General features: G+C 40.9%; 1 protein-coding gene across 2 annotated transcripts in view; it reads right to left on the bottom strand.

The window, feature by feature from the left end:
- Positions 1-257: 257 nt before the first annotated feature.
- The window catches only part of bcl9l (bcl9 like), a 37,700-nt gene continuing 22,409 nt past the window's right edge, over positions 258-15,548 (bottom strand). For both annotated transcript variants that reach the window (XM_008426438.2, XM_008426439.2), the window contains 6 exons: positions 8,945-9,058; positions 8,573-8,726; positions 7,714-7,798; positions 4,607-6,836; positions 2,883-3,137; positions 258-2,302 (listed from right to left, as the gene is read on the bottom strand). In XM_008426438.2, coding sequence (XP_008424660.1) covers positions 1,224-2,302; positions 2,883-3,137; positions 4,607-6,836; positions 7,714-7,798; positions 8,573-8,726; positions 8,945-9,058 — 3,917 coding nt within the window. In that variant the 3' untranslated portion in view covers positions 258-1,223. The remainder of the gene's footprint in view (positions 2,303-2,882; positions 3,138-4,606; positions 6,837-7,713; positions 7,799-8,572; positions 8,727-8,944; positions 9,059-15,548) is intronic.

Genomic DNA, 15,548 nt, shown 5'->3' on the forward strand with positions numbered 1-15,548 from the left:
ATAACCAAATTAACTCCAGAGATTATTATTCTATTTGTAGACTTCTATTAAAACACAGACAGAACAACTTCAAACAATCACACATTGCATCTTATATACAGCAAGTATATATTATATATTTATATATAATTTATTTTCACAAGTTTTTTTTTAATTGGAGGAAAAAAAATAAATCAATGATATTAAAACAAATAAAAATTTGAGGCACTCCTCTCGACCGTCACCAAGCAAATACACAGATTTTGTTGAAATTTACACAATTTACAGTATTTTTATTATTTAGAAAATGGCTTCAAATTTATAGAACAGTGTTACAGTGCTTTGAAATTTTTACATTTCTTAAAATCAGCTTCAACCCAGAAAACTTGGAGATCACTCAGACATATATGGGATTAACACCAGAGTGAAGTTGCCCCACCCCCATCCGTCTTCACATGAAATGAGGTTGGTGTCTAAAGTTTGTGCAGCAAAATGTAAAAAATATTAAATGTTTGCAGAGGTCATCAAAGATCGAGCACAAAAAAAATCATTATCAACTGTGCTAAATATTTTAGCTGCACAAGCATAGCAGTTAATTTGTATCAATTTTGTTTGGTTTTGTAAATGTAGACTGGCTGGTTGACCTTTGATGACCTCTGGAAACATTTATGAATATCTTTAAAATGTCAGAATGAGCCGTTTTAGGGCCTCCGTGACTTTAAATCCAAATAAGCTGCTGTAGTTTCTGGATGGCAAGTCAACAACCAAACATTCATCTTTTCCAAACACGCTTCAGCTCGGGTTGCTAGGCGACGGGCAGAATTCTGCTGGGGTTGCTAGGCAATGGGGCTGGGCTTCTCTAGGGTTGCTAAGTAACGGGGCAGTGCCTGCTGATTTGTGACTTTATATTCCAGAGGTTTTTCAAACACATTAACGTAAAATACATTAACGTATTGCCAAAAAGCAGCTGGATGTTTTTTTTTTTTTTTTTTTTAGTGTTTGGGCTAATTTTAGAAGTACAAACTCAGAAGGAAAAATGAAAAAGTGCAAAATGTGAATTTTATCTACCATGTCACCTTTAATATCTTTAAAAACAGCATAAACAAAAATGTTTGCTGCACAAACATTTGACACAAATTTTGCTTAATCTGAAGAAGATGTGAAGGAAGGAACTTCATTCAGGTGGGAATAACGGTACACAAAAACCGGACGTGTTGGGAAGTTCATGTAAGTACGAAGCCGGGTCAGAAAGGCATATTGGCCATGCCGCCGGAGCCGTAGCCGATCGGACTGTCTAGAGACATTCCCCGCTGCCTGAGCGGCTGCTGCTGCCCCATCATGGCCGCCTGGGGGTGGGGTGGTCCCACCATGGGCCCCTGGGGTCCAAACGGCTCCCCCGGGATCGACATGCTCCTCTGTTTCGCCTGCATCATCATAATGTTCTGCTGCGCCATCAAGCTGTGCGGGTGCTGCTGCGGCGGCATCATGCCGGGGTACGGCCCTGACGGATGGTGGAGGAGATTGTTGGCCATCATGGCCGGCTGCTGCTGCGGCGGCATCATTCCTGTCCTTCCCATCAAGTGTCCCGGTGGACACATGGGGCCGCCGGACATCACCGCCCTTGACCCGCCCATACCCTGTCGGATCCCTCCGTGCGAAGGGTGGGGAGGCAGCTGCTGCTCCGCCATGCTCTGCAGGCTGGCTAGATGCGGGCTGCACGATGCACCACCGCCTCCGCCATGTTGGGAAAGCTGCTTGAGCAGCTGCTGTGGAGTATGCTGCTGGTGCGGGTTCTGATGAGGCTCGCTTTTGGGGAAGTACTGCAGCGTGCTGCTGGGCTTGTCGGACGGAATGATGCGCGACAGATCAAACTCCGGGATCCCCGTCTGCGTCGGCCGAATCACCTCGCTCAGATCCGGGCCGTCGCCCAGAGGCAGCGGCGGGAAGGAGTCGGGCGGGTGCGGCATGCGCTGCTGATGGTGGCCTTTGCTGAGCATCTGCAGCTGCTGATGCGGCAGGATGTCGTCGCTGGGCTGGGGGAAGTTCGGCGGCATTCCTCCGATCGGAGAGTGCATGGGCGGCTGCATGCGAGGAAAACCCGCCGACAGTGGCGACGCGCTGCTGGGGCCCATCCCATCAGGCGCGCCGCCTCCCATGATGACCGAACTCATGGCCGGCATGCCCAGTTCAGGCCCAGGGGCATCATGGGACATATGCTGCTGGCCTTGGCTGACCAGACCCAACGGGCTCTGAGGCTCGTTCTGGGGTCCGATGGAACCATGACAGTTCAGCATCTGAGACATCTGGGCGTTCGCCATGTTTCCTGGAGAGGAAGGAGAAAACATGGAGGACAGAACAAACTTTACTGATTTCACTCCAAACAGTGAACAGAGTGCATTTTAAAAAAATCTAAATATTTTTAGATTTACTTATTTACATATTTTTGTAGAGTTTTGTTTTTTCAGGTAATGGCCTTTTTTGAGTCTCCACTTCAGTTAATGATTAATTGATTAATAAATTAGTTGACGAATATTGCAACTAATAATTAATCGAATCAATCTCGATTAATTTCAGCCATAAACATTCCTGTATGGTTTAATTCAGTCCAGTTAATTAATCACTTACTAAATTGGTCGACGATTATTGCAATAATTGATTAATCAAATTAATTGGTTATTAATCCAATTAATCATGATTAATTGGCTTAATCATTTCAGCCCTAAATATTTCTTTGGACTAAATTAAAAATGAATTTATTTAATCCAGTTAAAGATAGATCAAATACTAAATTGGTTGATGATCATTGAAATAATCAATCAGATTAATCTTGATTGATCGTTTTGATTTTTCTTAAATGCTGATGTGTAAATGTACATTGCGTTTCTCTTGTGGCATCTTCATACCTCCAATAGTGACACCAGACAGAAGAGGTCGATCTGGCAGCATCTCGTCGTCAGAAGTGGCGATTGTTTTGATTGCATCGTGGTAGAGCGGCGTCGAACTGGGGACGGCGTACTTCGACATCTGAGACATGATGAGGGACAAAGGATTCTGGGATGGCGCTACACCCGGGGAGGAAGTGAAGGGCATACTGGTATTCATAGAAGCTGGTTGGCTAAGGGGCGTTGAGCTGGAACTTCTTGGAGGATGGGGCTGGCCTGCAAAATACACAAAAAAATGTTATTAGCAGCAAAGTAACTGCTGGGATTTGAACTCAGGCCTGAACCTTCAGAGTCACAAAGACAGTTACAAAGTCGGCTTTCTATCACTTGAAGAACATTTCCAGGGTTAAAGGACTAATGTTCCAGAATGATCTAGAGAAACTCATCTATGCGTTTATCTTTAGAAGCATTAATCACTGCAACAGTGTTTTCACAAGTCTACTTAATAAAAAAATAGAGTTCAGCTGATCCAGAGAGCTGCTGCTTGTTTTCTCACTAAAACCAGGAAGATGGAGCACATCACCCCATTTCTAAAATCCGTACTCCCTGCAGCCCAGAGAATAGACTTGAAAGGGGAGTTTTTATCCAAAATTCACATTTTGCACATTTTTGTACTTCCATTTGGGTTCCTACTGCTTCTAAAAACAGCTCAAGCGCTTAAAAAAACCCACCCTGCCGTTTTTTTGTTGTTTTTTTTTTTAGAAAATAATTTAATGGATTCTGTTGTCTGGAAAATGAGCCGTTTCTAGAACCTACAAAATGTAACATCAAGAATCAGCAGGCACTGCCCCGTTACCTAGCAACCCCAGCAGAGCTCCGCCCGTCACCTAGCAACCAAAGCTGAGTTCCAGAATGTTTGGTCAGCTGGTTTTACTGCTGTATGCGCTGTACAATGGCTGCTGAAAAAGACAGGGCTTTGTTGTTGACTTACAGTCCAGAAACTACTTCCTGCTTCTGCTTTTCGAAGATGTATGGTTGAATATCTGTTTAGAGCAATTTTCATGTGCGAGTTTGGGCGCGTGGCCAGAAGCAACTTATTTGAATTAAAAGTGACAAACCTTTAAATCCAAAGGCCCTAAAAAAGCTCAATCTGAAAAGTGCTCAACATATGCAGAACTGACCACACTAAAATCTCATAATATATAACAAGATTTCGTGAAACAAATGTAATGAACATGTTTTGTATAGACTATAAACCTATTCTAAACTGTTCAAAAGAACATAATGGGTACTCTTGTACTCTTGGGTACCAACAAGGGTACTCTTGTTGGTTTATAAATCCCTGAATGGCTTAGCACCACAATATATTAAAGACCTGATGTTGTATCAACCTTCCAGATCACTCAGGTATTCTGGTTATGTTTTGCTCTGCATCCCCAGAACCAGACATGGAGAAACAGCATTCAGCGTCTACGCACCACAAATCTGGAACAAACTCCCAGAAAACCAAAAACTGCTGAAACACTGAGTTCCTTCTTAAATGAAGGCTAAACACGAACTTGTTTAGAGCTGCTTCTGATTAGCAGTAAGTGGAGCAGTAGTCAACATATTTGAGATGCATTTGTTTGATGATGGCATTTGACAAAATGTAATGTTCGTTGCTTGACTGTATGATGTTTTTATGGTGTAAAGCACTTTGAACTGCCTTGTTGCTGAAATATGCTATGAACTTAACTAAAGTGTACCTGCTTCAGTAGAGCCGTTTCCTCCATTGCCGAGGGGCTTTCCACCGGTCGGGCCGCCGGGACTTGGAAGAGCAACCTTAGGCGACGTCCAGCCGGGAGAACCAACAGCCATGGCCGGAGACTTGAGCTGCCCTGGAGAAGCCGACGGAGAGTGCAAGCCGAGGTTGGAGGACGCCATTAACTGAGGAGACTTTAAGGAAGAAGAGCAAGGAGTTCCCGCTCCGGACGCCGGGGGGAAACCGGGGTGGTGCCCGGCGTTAGACAGCGGCGACTTCAGCCCTGGAGCGGACGGAGAAGGTAAAAGAGGAGATGGCTCTTGATTGAGGGATGGCGACTTGAGTTGGTGAGGCGGAGGCACTGATGGAGAGGCAAGGGAGTTAACGCTGACTGACATTTCAGGGGCGTTCCTGGAAGAGAGATCTGCTCCTCTAAGGCCTTCGGTTTGAGGCAAATGGCTGAGCCGAGACATGGCTCCGAGCTGGTTGGGTCCAGGCTGGTCAGGGCCGAACATCTCAGGGCCAGGTTGGTGGAGAAACGGCCCGTCCACCTGTCCTTCAGGGAAGGGACCTTGACCCGGGAACTGGAATGGCCCGTCGGGTCCAGGCATCATCCCCTTATTCCCACCTCTTCCGCTGATTTCTCCAGGTCCAAACATGTCCGGTAAAGGCCCCCCTCTGAGCCTCTGTGACATCATCATCTGCTGCTGCTGCTGAAGGTTCATCTGAGGGTTCATTCCCATTGGGATATTGCTCCCTAAAGGGGAATCCACCAAGTCTCTCATTGGATGACACGCTCCAGGTGACACCATGATCTCCCTTGAACCAGGAAAATCCATTGGATCCACCCGACCAGACGGCGGGCCTCGCCCCATTCCTAAGTTGGGGAAATCTGCACCCCCGAATCCGTCCATTATTCTTGACCCCATGTTCCCCTGCTGCTGCTGTTTAGCCAATCGGTCTAGCTCAAACCTGGACACCTGCATCTGCCGTTTCTCCATGATCCGGAACATTTCTTCGCGTGCTAAAAGCTCGACGTCGTCTTGGAAGTGTTGGGGAGCTCCGCCAGGGTAACAGCCATGGAAGGGTCCACCACCACCGCCGCTGTTTGGGACGTCTTCCAGCCAGATCATCCCGGGTCGGACGGGCCTCTGAGGTCCTAATCCCTCTACGGATCCGGGAAAACCCCCTCCACCTGGCTGCCCTCTCTGGATCGGACCCAGGAACCGAGGGCCCCGCGGCCCCTCCGGGTGCATCTCAAACACTTTCCCATTCCCACCGATTCCCCGTCGCATCAAATTCCCAGAAGCCCATTGCTGGTCTCCAGGTTTATTGTGGTAGGGAGGAGGTGGCCCTCTAATCATCATCGGGGCCCCATGCATGCCAGCCTCAGGAATCATTCTAAAGTGCTGCGGGGGTCCAGGGTGCTCAATCTCCTGCTGCCGCCTCTTTTCCTGGTAGTACTCCTCCTTAAGCTTCCTCCACGCCATCTGCTCCCGCGTGAGCCCCTCCGGCCCCATCAGGGTCGCCATGTTTTCTCCAGGCGAGGGCATCTGGTGATGCAATGGCGGCGGGAGGTTGTGGTGAGAGTCTAAATGCGGGTTGTCGAGCACTGGCCCGCCAAGAGATTGCGTTTGGGAAATCATGGACTGGAGAGGCTCTTCGTACTTTTTCGGCAACATGCTAGCGTTAGCACAATTCCCAGAGGCGTTCGTACCAATCTCACCGTCCTCAGCGCCACTCCTGTCTGTATTATTCAAGTTGGTTGGGTTGTTCGTACCGCCGCAGTTTGGGCCTCCCGGTTCTCCACTGCGCAGAAGCAGCCGCTCTATGTCTCTCAGAGTCTGCAAAGAGCGCTCTCTGTGTTCGAGTTGTTCTTTGGAAAGACAGTCCATGTGCCTGCTGCCGCCTCTCTGCAGCGCATCAGCCTGCAGATGAGCGGACAGGATGCTGGTGCCTCCAGACGGAGAGGCGGCAGCACCCGATTCAGCACTGCTACCTGACTCTCTGAGTCGTCCACCTGTCCTTTGGGGGGCGCCGTTGTTACTGCCGGGAGCCCCGGCAGGTCTGACCTGACCGGACTCGCTGTCAGAGTGTCCAGCCGACGACGGACCTCCGACTCCGGCGGAGGCTGGCCGCGGCGTTCCACTTTGGGACTTGGGGGTTCCGGTTAGCGGAGAGCAGCTGGAGTTGACCTTCTCAGGGAGGTTAGGGAGCTTCCCTTGTTGGTAGCCCTGCAGCAAAGAAAACCGACATTAAAACCTAACAAACTGAAATACACACCCTATTAATAAATATTTTAACTTCATAGACTACACTGCAAATACACTAAATTGTACAGAGTATTTTTAATTTCGTTTCTAGTGAAAATATCTTAAAAGTTAGCAAGTACTTTATCTTACAGCTCTTTAGCTGTTCTTATCGTTTTATTGCCTTTTTTATACTTTACTGTAGCACTATTATGCATTTTATTTACCGGTATTCTTTTTTGCGTTTAACTTGAGAAGCACTTAGTGCAGGTTGAGCTATTGGAAATGTGGTATATAATAAGTTTTACATCGACAAAATATAAGAGCTTGTTTTAAGTAAATAATTTCCTAATATTTTTTTAAAAAGTACTTGTTCAACTGGCAGATTATTGGAAAAATATCTGGTTATAAGTTAAATAATCTACCAGTGAAACCATTTTTTAAAATCAATATTAAGGAATTATTGACCTAAATCTTAAAAGTTACTGGTTAGTTAGTTTTGCCTTATTTCAAGTGTAATTTGATATTTGCACTAAAAATTAGACAGAAATCTTTGGTAATGAATTAAAGCAATAAATTGTATTCCAGAGGAAGAGATGAGACTTTAGCGGAACCAGACTGCTGAAACCAGATTTAAAATTCAGTGGTGTTTACATATCCCCACAATCAGATAAAAAGTACATTTGGCAAAACAAAACATTAAAGCCTTCCTTATTTAAAAAAAAAAAAAAAAAAACAGGAACAGAAACAAGTGATAAACTTAGCTATACCAATCATTCCTCACACACATTTTGCAGCTGTTGTCTTTTACAAAGTTGCACATTTTCATTCTGATAAAATAAACTAAGTTTTGGTTTCTGACCTGCTCCAACTTGGAGTTTGGAACATTTTGCTGGTGAAAGCGAAGGATTGAATCACTTTGTCCCTTCATCACTGCCTCAGCAGCACTGTTGAAAAAACAATTTAAAAAATTTGCTTATTAATGCCGTTTACATACACAGTAAAATTTAAAACCTTTCAGGCATTTTTAAGTTAAACTTTTCCAGCACCACATTTTGGAGATAAAAACAATACAAACTAAAGATGACAGTTAATCATTTATTACTGTTATTAATTAAAAAAAAATTTGGTGTTATAGTTTCTACAGCAGGATAAAACTAAAACAAAAGAAAATTTGTTGTTTTAAAATGTCTTTCATACACCTTACACACCCAACTGGTGTGATAACAAACCTCTAATTTAACAAAAAAAATTACAAAAATGCAGTTTAGCATAAAATATAAGATGATCACTGAGTCATTAGGAATAATAAATACTCACTTTAATGAAATATTCCAACAAAGTCATGTTAAGATAAATGTCATTCCTGCTCAAATTAAAGGCTTAAACACAAAATACAATCAAAATTACAAAAATTATAACTTTGCATTGTTGCTAAGTTTTCTGGCATTTAGCAAATAAAAATAATTTGTCATTCTGACATTAAAAAAACAGAAAATTTAAGTCTAATTTTATTTCAGACAGTAAAAAAAAAGTTTTTTTACTAGGTGTGTGAAAATATCTGATTTGAACTGTAAATAAATAATTTAGGTTTTTAATCAAACATTAAATTATAACTTTATGAAGAAATTAAGAACTTTCCTAAAATTCAAGCATTTTTAAATACTTTAATCACCTGTAGGAACTTTTTTATTTTTTAAAATCTTGAACATGCGTCTCACCTGTTGGCCAGGCAGGTGGTAAAAACATAGACCACCTGCTGTGAAGGCTGCGGCAGCTCCGCCTTCAGTGCCGGTCCCGATCCGATGACAGCCGCCCCGGATTCAGCCGCCATGTTTCCAGCAGGAAGGCGGTCCGAATGTCCTGGGATCGGACCTGACAAACCAACAGAACCGGAGCTCAGCTTCTCTCCAGCTGAAACAAGCATCCACTTAGTTGCAACAGTTCAACACTAGATGGAGCTAAAACCACATTTTTTTCCCCCCAAGCTTATATGGATTCTATATATAAAAACAGAGATTTCTGTAATTACATTAAGATTCATTGATATCGCCATGGTTACAGCTGCGTTGGTGAGGATTTCACAGACTTACGTTGGGAGTGCGGCTTGTCTTCGTCATCCGTGTCTGGACCAGAACACCATTCGTCTCCGCTGTAAGGCTGCTTCTTGGTCAGAACGCAGCGCCGCTTGCTGCGCATCACACCCTCTGGATGACGAGAAAACACATCAACATCAACAGCAGCACTGTGTGGGCCAAAAATAACACAAAAAAAAACAAGCAAATAAATTCATCTGAATGGATTTCAGTCAACCAGGTCCAAAACTTTAAAAGGATTTTTAAAGTTTACTGCATCAAACAAAAACAGCCGAGTTTTTACGTTTGCTTTGAGTTGTAAGTAAACTTGTCGTCATGATAAATTTATTGCGATAAATGATAATGTTTTTGTTTTGAGATCATTTTCCAAGAAATATAAGGGTGGTAATGCAAGAACACAAACTCAAGGATCAATAACCTTTAAATTCATATGAACATTTAAATACTGGAGCTGGAAGACATTTGAAATATCCAAAATAAATAAACAGAAACAACAAATAAAATGAATTACAGAGCCTCTGTAAACAAAATTATCTTAAAAAAGGGATAGTTGAGACTAAAACACCAAACTGAAAACTTTTATCATCCAGATTTTGAAAGAAAGAAAAGAGGAAAACAACAAAGCAAATGAAAATTATTGAGTTTCTTTTCATTTATCATGCGATCAATTGATTTATTTACTGTGAGAACAGGATTTGGGTTGCTTTCTTCCAAAACACCTGCTTTATTTAGACAAATTTAATAAATTAAAATCAGATTTTAGTTTTACAGAAAAGGATGAGGCCCACCGGAAAAGAAGGAAGAAGAAAAACGGCCAGAAAACTACAACTGTACATTTTAGGGAGAGAAAATCTAAAAATCTCCAAACTAATAATTATAAATCCCCATAAGGCTTTCTACTGCTTTTCAAAGCAGACCACCAACTCCAAAACTGATTTTTCACAAAACAATTGTTTTTAAAAGTCACTAAAACGGGAACGACGTCCATTATGTTGCATTATGGACGTCCAGTGTGATGCAGTGAAGTTCGCCTAAACAGACTGGACTGGAGACGAGAAAATATAAAAAGATAAAAAAGCAGGATGTGCTTCATGAGGAAGCCGAGGTTGTTCAGATCTTCTGTAAATCTGCCATTAACTGTGGAGCAGCAGAATCAGAGTCCGGGTCTTAAAAGGCTCAACAAGCTGATAAAGGCTGGTTCTGGAAGAATGAGTCCACTGCAGGGAACCCGTTGAAAACCTCCTGGTTCTTCCACCAAATACTGATGTCCGAGTTAAAACATCAGTATTGTCGTTTCTAAATGAATATGAACTTGTTTTCTTTGCATTATTTGAGGTCTGAAAGCGCCGCTTCTTTTTAATTATTTTGACCATTTCTCATTTTTGCTTGGAATTTCAGAGACATGTCGGTACTTCATAGAATAAAAGAACAAAGTTCATTTTGCTCCAACATTTACCTATAAAAAGTTAAATCAGAGAAACGGATCATTTTAAATGGTCTGTGAATTTTTCCCAGAGCTGTACATCTTGTTTGTGTTAATGGCCAATATTACACCAACCTATTCCTCTACAGTTTAATAACAGCCGTTATTTAAAAAACACAGTAGCGGTGTACTGATTGCAGTTTTCTGGCTGATCAACAACATTTAAAAAACCCGACTGCCGCAAACCCAGCAAAAAAGTTGCACAGATGGCAACAGTAGATTTTACACAAAAAGAAAAAAAACTATTTTATATTTTTCTGCCATTTCGGAACAGAAAAACGACCAACCACTGACTGCTTCGGTTAAACAGCCCACAATCCTTTGCTCCATCAAAGTCACATGACCAAACAAATGCCACCCAACCAGCCAGCTCCACTCCTCCAAAATCAAACGGCAACAAGATGGAAATAATTATCGGTTGTTAAATTGTTTTCGACCACATTTCTTCTCCAACTGTTCCTCCAATTGCCTTCCCGTTTTTATTAAGAATTAAAGGCTGAAACGAACTGCAGCAGAGTGAGTCGAGTTGTCTTGCAGACAGAGCAGAAACACCTTGGAGGAGAGTTATTCCAGACATCAAACTGACGGAGGCCACATGGTGGAAGTATAATGTGTCATTTCTAAAGCTGGGGATTTCCCCCGACTTTGTTTGGGCTGCCTGACCGAACGGTGGCGCAGCAGGGAAATACAAGCTGCCTGGAGCGCATTGAAATGCACATTAGACATTTACATCGCATGCAGGACGGTGCAAAATGTTTAAAGAGAGCTTACTGATAGTTTTTTAGACTTTCAGAAAGTTTTTTCTTATGATTTCACTTGAGTTTTCATTTATTTTCTTTAATCTTAACTGAAGCGCCAGGCTAAAAAGACCAGGGATTTTTTAAAATCTGATTTATTTTATTCCTCTAATCCAGATTGAGTGAGATTTTTCTTTCCAAAACATGAAAACTTCTGAGTAAATTTAGCTTTAACTCAAAAGTTAATGGCAGAAACCAAAAATGAACCAATCAGACAACTAGTGCTGATACCGATAGCCGATATTAGTATGGTCGTTTTGGCCAATAACAGATGTTTACCAGCATCACATACATCATTCCTCATCCTTTTGACTTCAGTTGCTGCATCACTAAATCTGTCAAATGACCAAACAAAAATCAAATGACCAATCCCTTCAGGCTCCTAAAACACAAACAAGATGGAAATAAACATCTAATGTCAAGTTTTACTGATCTGACTGATACAAAAACGTCAAAAATTAACTAAAATCTTCTGATACCAAATTTAATATCAAAATAATTTTCTAGAAGAAACATGGACCATAAAAATGTCCATGCCTGGATCACAGTATCTCTCTCAAGTTTATTAGAGTCAAAACAAAGAATCTGGTAAAAGTGGGAGGTTTCAGCTTTGATGCATTTCATGAACAAAAGGTGGTAAAAACTATTCTTGGTTTATTTTCTATAAGAAAATAAAACAATTTCTAACACTTGACATTTGATTGCTAGAAAATGTTACTGAAAAACAGCAGAAAATACCAAGAAAAGCTATGAAAATCCTCAAGAATATTTTTAAAAATTCACACAAGAACTTGCTTCATTCAAAACAATGTCTACATTACTAAATGTAATATCCAAGAATTACTAAAAACTCATTTTTAATGCTAAATAATAAAACTAATGCAAATGGCAATCTGCAATGTTTGCTAAAGTAAAACAAATGTTCACTTCATTTGGGAATCTGAGTCAGACGAGCACAAAGTGATCCGTAATGAAATGGAAGAAAAACCACCATCAGTTCAAAATCTGAAAAGTGTGGTGTGCATATTCAGGCCCCTCAGTCAGGACTTCATAGAAACAATGGTGCACCGATGGCAGTTTTCTGGCCAATCACCAATTTTTTAAAAGCCTGACCTGCCGATACAGATTTCTTAGCCTGAAAAGTTGTTAATTTAGCAACAGTGGGATGATTATTGTTACCCAGCAGAGAAAAAGGGAGCAGTGGTGGATTTTCAGACATTTGCAGAGGGAGACAAGATTGTTTTTGTATCCAAGTATGAAATTCATCAGTGCACAGATTTCTCTGCAGTCACAGCTTCAAACCACAGAGTATTTCTCTACCACCTTTGCACATTTCTCTCTGCAAAACAGCTGAAGCTCAATCAGACTGACCAGAAAGATTCCTCAAACTTCTCAGTCGTTCCACTGATTATCTGCTGGATCTAGGTTTTGACTAAGCCACTAACACAGAATCTCAGGAAATTGTGACATTACTAAATATCCTTTGATTAACCTACATCTTCCTTATACTTTTTTCCAGGGTACAACCGACCAGAAATTTCACTTAAGCTTCCTTTCTGGCTTAGATTTCTCACACATTGAACTTTTAATGAGTATTGTGATTTATTATATTGTGCAACTCTTATCTAAACCGTCACACTGTAGCCGTGGCTGCATGTTTGGGGTCACTGACCGGCTGGACGGTGAACCTCACCCGGCCTACGGAACCACCAAGAACTTCAATGAAGCCCAAAGAATTACATTTAGGCTACCAGTCACCATTGGAACTGCAGCTAACGATTATTCAAATAATCAATATGATCGATTAATCGGATGGAAAATGGGCACATTCTGCAGATTTTTCATTTAACCAATCAGAATTGTTTGATAATATTAGAAATACATTAAAAGATGCAAATAAACATAATTTGATTAATTTTTTTAGAGAAGAAAACATGCCATTACCTAAAATATAGGGCTGCAACTAACGATTACTCAGATGATTAATCGATTAATTGGATTAAAAAATGTTGCCACAGTCTTCACTTTACATTTAACCATGTAAGCATCAATATACAATATTAGAAAAATTATTTTAAATGGAAATAATTCAATTAGTTTTTTGAATAAGAAAATACTAATTTTATTGTCTAAAATGAAAAAAAATTTTTTTTTACATTTCTTAATCATTTTTTGAGCAAAATATGCATCTGCAGCTAGAAAAATAACAACTCTGTTGATCATTTTATAGATTAATAAACGGACAGCAAAACATGCTTAATATGAGATTTTTTTTAAATGGCCTTTTTAAAAGTTAAAAATGAGGAATTCAGGGTAGAACACATTTGGAGACAAAGAAGGGTTTTCATCTTAAATGCAAAATGTATATATTTTTGTACAGTTTTGGCTTAATTACTACTCTTAATATGCTGTTCTTTCATCAAATAGTCGTTTTTTTGGTTTGTATACTGAAGTTAATTAATCGATTACTTAATTAGTTGACGATTGTCCCAATAATTGATTAATCACGATTAATCGCTTCAGCCCTCCTAAAATGCAATAACAGCATTTCTTTGTTGAATTCTTGATAATTTGAAGCAAATGATGCAGATGCAGCTACTAATGTACTTCCAACATAAACATGGGGAGAACTCATCACTTTCGGTTTTACACTGTAGGGTTTACTCCAGTTGGCGATTAATCAATTACTAAACAAGTTAACAATTACTTTAATAATCAATTAATCACGATTAATCGTTTCAGCCATCCTGTAATGTAGTTTTGGCTTATTGTTCTTTCAGCAAATGGTCTTTTTTGAATTTGTAAACTCCAGTTAATTAATTGATAACAAAATTAGTTGACGATTAATAATTATGATTAACTGTTTCAGCCCTGCAGTTTTGACTTAATTACAGCTCTGAATGTTTTGTTCTTTCAGCAAATCGTCCTTTTCGAGTCTGTGTACTCCAGTTAGCAATTACTTGATAACATTAGTTGACGATTACTTTAATAATCATGATTAATCGTTTCATCCCTGCTATAATGCAATTTTGGTTTAATTTTGTTGTTTCAGCAAATGGCCTTTTTTGGGCCTGTATAGCGATTAATCGATTACTAAATTAGTTGTTCCAATAATCGGTCTGTGTCACCATGGGTCTCATCTGTTCCTGTTTGGTTGGTTTTCAGTTGTACCATAATCTTATATCATATAATCTTACATTTAAATAGTCGATTTTGTGTAGGAGGATTGGGTTGAATACATGAGCACACCACACTTTTCAGACCTTGTTTTTAAAAACTTCCATCTTTTTCTCTCCACTTTGTGTTGGTCTACCACATGAAATCCACTTGAGAAGCGTTGACGTTTGTGACAACATTTGAAGAAGTTCACAGACTTGAGTACAGTGCTACCGAGTGTGGCTAGCTTTCCAAACACGAGCGGGGCGAGTCTGAGCAACCACAGCGTGCAAAAGTACAGTAAAGGAGGAAGTTGTTTATACAATGCAGAACAGACGACAGCAGCAGGAGGATTTTTACACCGTCAGACAAACATTATGACCTTTTGTGTTTTTGCAAGTAGCAGACAGAGAAGCTTTAGGCCAGAAGCTCAACCGGTTTAAGGTAAATCTTAGGAGAATAGCTGTAGCTGTGCGTACGTGTCAGTGGGAGCTTTTATTTTCATTTATCATCCTTCGAGCGCCGAGGCCACACCTCTTCGAGTGGGTTTTTTGTTTTCTCAGAATGTGCATATCACAATTTGCATACAGCACTCAAATCAGTTTTTACAGTCACAGTTTGTGAGGACTCGCCTCCCTCTTCTATTTGGAGACAAAGAAAGCAAGTCACCACAAATTAACATGATGTTATTATAGAGGCAATGATTAGCGCAGGCGTCGAGGAAACCGATGCGAACAGATGTCCTCTGTAGCGATGAAAGCCCGAGTGTGTGTTGTGCAGGAAGCAGAGAGGAGTTTCACTAAAACACACTAATGTGATCTGCAGCCAAAACTCTCAAAACACAAGCTTGAATACAACAACAAATGCAAATCAGACACTTATTTTATTTTCCTACAAGCAAACAGAAACCAGTTGAATGTCTTGGATGTGAAACACACCATAAAGAGTTAAGGGGAAATTCTGACGCTTCGGCGAAAGGTCAGGGCATTTCAACGAGAGAGAAAACAAATTCATCCGTCCTCTCGGTCCTTACGTTCACTTCCTGCTGTGGAGGAGGCGAATGCACGTAATCTGGTATTTCGGGTAAAGATGTTGCTGATAGCAAGTTAAAGGAAGTGTAAATTTAGACCTGAACAGGGCAGGGCGATATGGCTAAAAAATAAAT

This window comes from Poecilia reticulata, linkage group LG13 (genome assembly GCF_000633615.1).
Source record: "Poecilia reticulata strain Guanapo linkage group LG13, Guppy_female_1.0+MT, whole genome shotgun sequence".
NCBI lineage: Eukaryota > Metazoa > Chordata > Actinopteri > Cyprinodontiformes > Poeciliidae > Poecilia > Poecilia reticulata.